The sequence below is a fragment of the Dendroctonus ponderosae genome, unplaced genomic scaffold, assembly GCF_020466585.1.
Source record: "Dendroctonus ponderosae isolate FM_Combo_2020 unplaced genomic scaffold, Dpon_F_20191213v2 Dpon_F_20191213_8, whole genome shotgun sequence".
Taxonomy (NCBI): Eukaryota; Metazoa; Arthropoda; class Insecta; order Coleoptera; family Curculionidae; genus Dendroctonus; species Dendroctonus ponderosae.
The window spans coordinates 12,002,341-12,003,848 of NW_026019016.1; the positions used below are offsets into that span (position 1 = coordinate 12,002,341).

General features: G+C 34.5%; 1 protein-coding gene across 2 annotated transcripts in view; it reads right to left on the reverse strand.

The window, feature by feature from the left end:
- LOC109536165 (dr1-associated corepressor) overlaps window positions 1-1,508 on the reverse strand; it is a 17,748-nt gene that overhangs the window by 13,712 nt on the left and 2,528 nt on the right. For both annotated transcript variants that reach the window (XM_048669430.1, XM_019902258.2), the window contains exons 3-4: window positions 1,117-1,254; window positions 431-589 (exon numbers count right to left, since the gene is read on the reverse strand). In XM_048669430.1, the coding sequence (XP_048525387.1) occupies window positions 431-589; window positions 1,117-1,254 (297 nt within the window). The remainder of the gene's footprint in view (window positions 1-430; window positions 590-1,116; window positions 1,255-1,508) is intronic.

Below are 1,508 nucleotides of genomic sequence, written 5' to 3' on the forward strand. Positions count from 1 at the left end.
TAATTTTTCTTTTTGAATGCTTAAGTATTCCAATATGCTACCAATTAAACATGGAACCATTTCAAAATAATGCTTAATAACAAAGTTGAAATTCGCTTTTTTCGAAAAGAAAAGAAATTTCAATATTTTTCTCGTACTCCCCAAGGGAGCCTCTATCACCCCTTAAAAGGAATGACGCCAATTTTGAATCGCCCTGTATACCCATCAAAAAGCACCATTCGGCAAGTTCTTGCGAAATGTTATGTATTGATGTTGTTGTTGAATGTGCAGTTGCCCATTCATTTCTTATTGGAAAATTGCAAACTTAAATGAGCGAAAACTAGTTGTTGTAAAGGTATAATCTGCAAGGCAAGCATATGATTAACTTCGAACGCGAGAGGGATGCGCATAAATAAATAAATACATAAATCTTAATTTCTCTACTACTCACGTGCAGTGCTCTCTTTCGTTTTTTCTCGGGATGGGGGCCGGAGCTCCAAAGGTGTTCCCGGTTCATCTTGAAGTACTCCAAAATTCAAGTTTGAATCAGCAAGTGCATTGTTCTCATTATCCTCTTGAACACTTGCATCTGGGATATTTTTTACTAAATCTGAAAAATACTACTATTATATAAAAATAAACTAAACAAACTACTTGCTAAACAAGTCCATAAATCAGATTGTGGTTAGTTGTACTGGAAAATATATATCTACACATTTTCGCTATAGAATAAGGAAATATATGAGTGTGCGCTACAGTTTCAACAAAAAGTGACCTCTAGGAGTATGTTTCAAAATTTTCTTCTCATTGAATGTTGGCAAGACTTGTCAACAAAGAAAGCAATCTTATCTTACAGAAAAGCCCAATTTCTGCTTTTTAGGCGTCACATCCATGCTATCAAAACTGTTCAATGGCTACAAAAAGGACATTGTTGCAAAAGGTATAACGAATGCGAGCCTGATCTTGACTACAAAACTCTATAGATTTAAAATATCAGCGAGAACAATCCGTTATTTCTCGATTAATTTAAAAAGCCGAGGTACTCATGATCAACTCAGAGCGCAAGTAACAGAAGCAACCAACAAACTTATAGAGGGAATAAATACAGAAATACCTGAAATTAATAAACACACATACCTTTTAAAAAGTCGAATCGGCTTTCCGATAGAATGCATTGCTTCATGTGGGATGGAGTCAACGTTTTTGCACTCCTATTTTTTGTAATGTGTGCCGATTTCTTTAGAAGCGACTCTATAAACATTTCTAGTGCCTTAGGTATTTTTAGTTAAGGAAGATAGTAACATCGGATGTCTGAATAAAACACATGCATTATTAGTTCTTCGTTAGAGTTTGAATGTTTATAATTGAGGCACTCAGAACCATAACTACAAATCTGTAAAATTCTAGTTATGTACATTATAAGCAATTTTAACTACTATACAGTAAGGTCCGCTGATAATGAACCCGGTTATAGTGAACTTTCGGTTAAAACGAACTTTTTTCCTTTAATTGAAACGTCGTCCATAAAG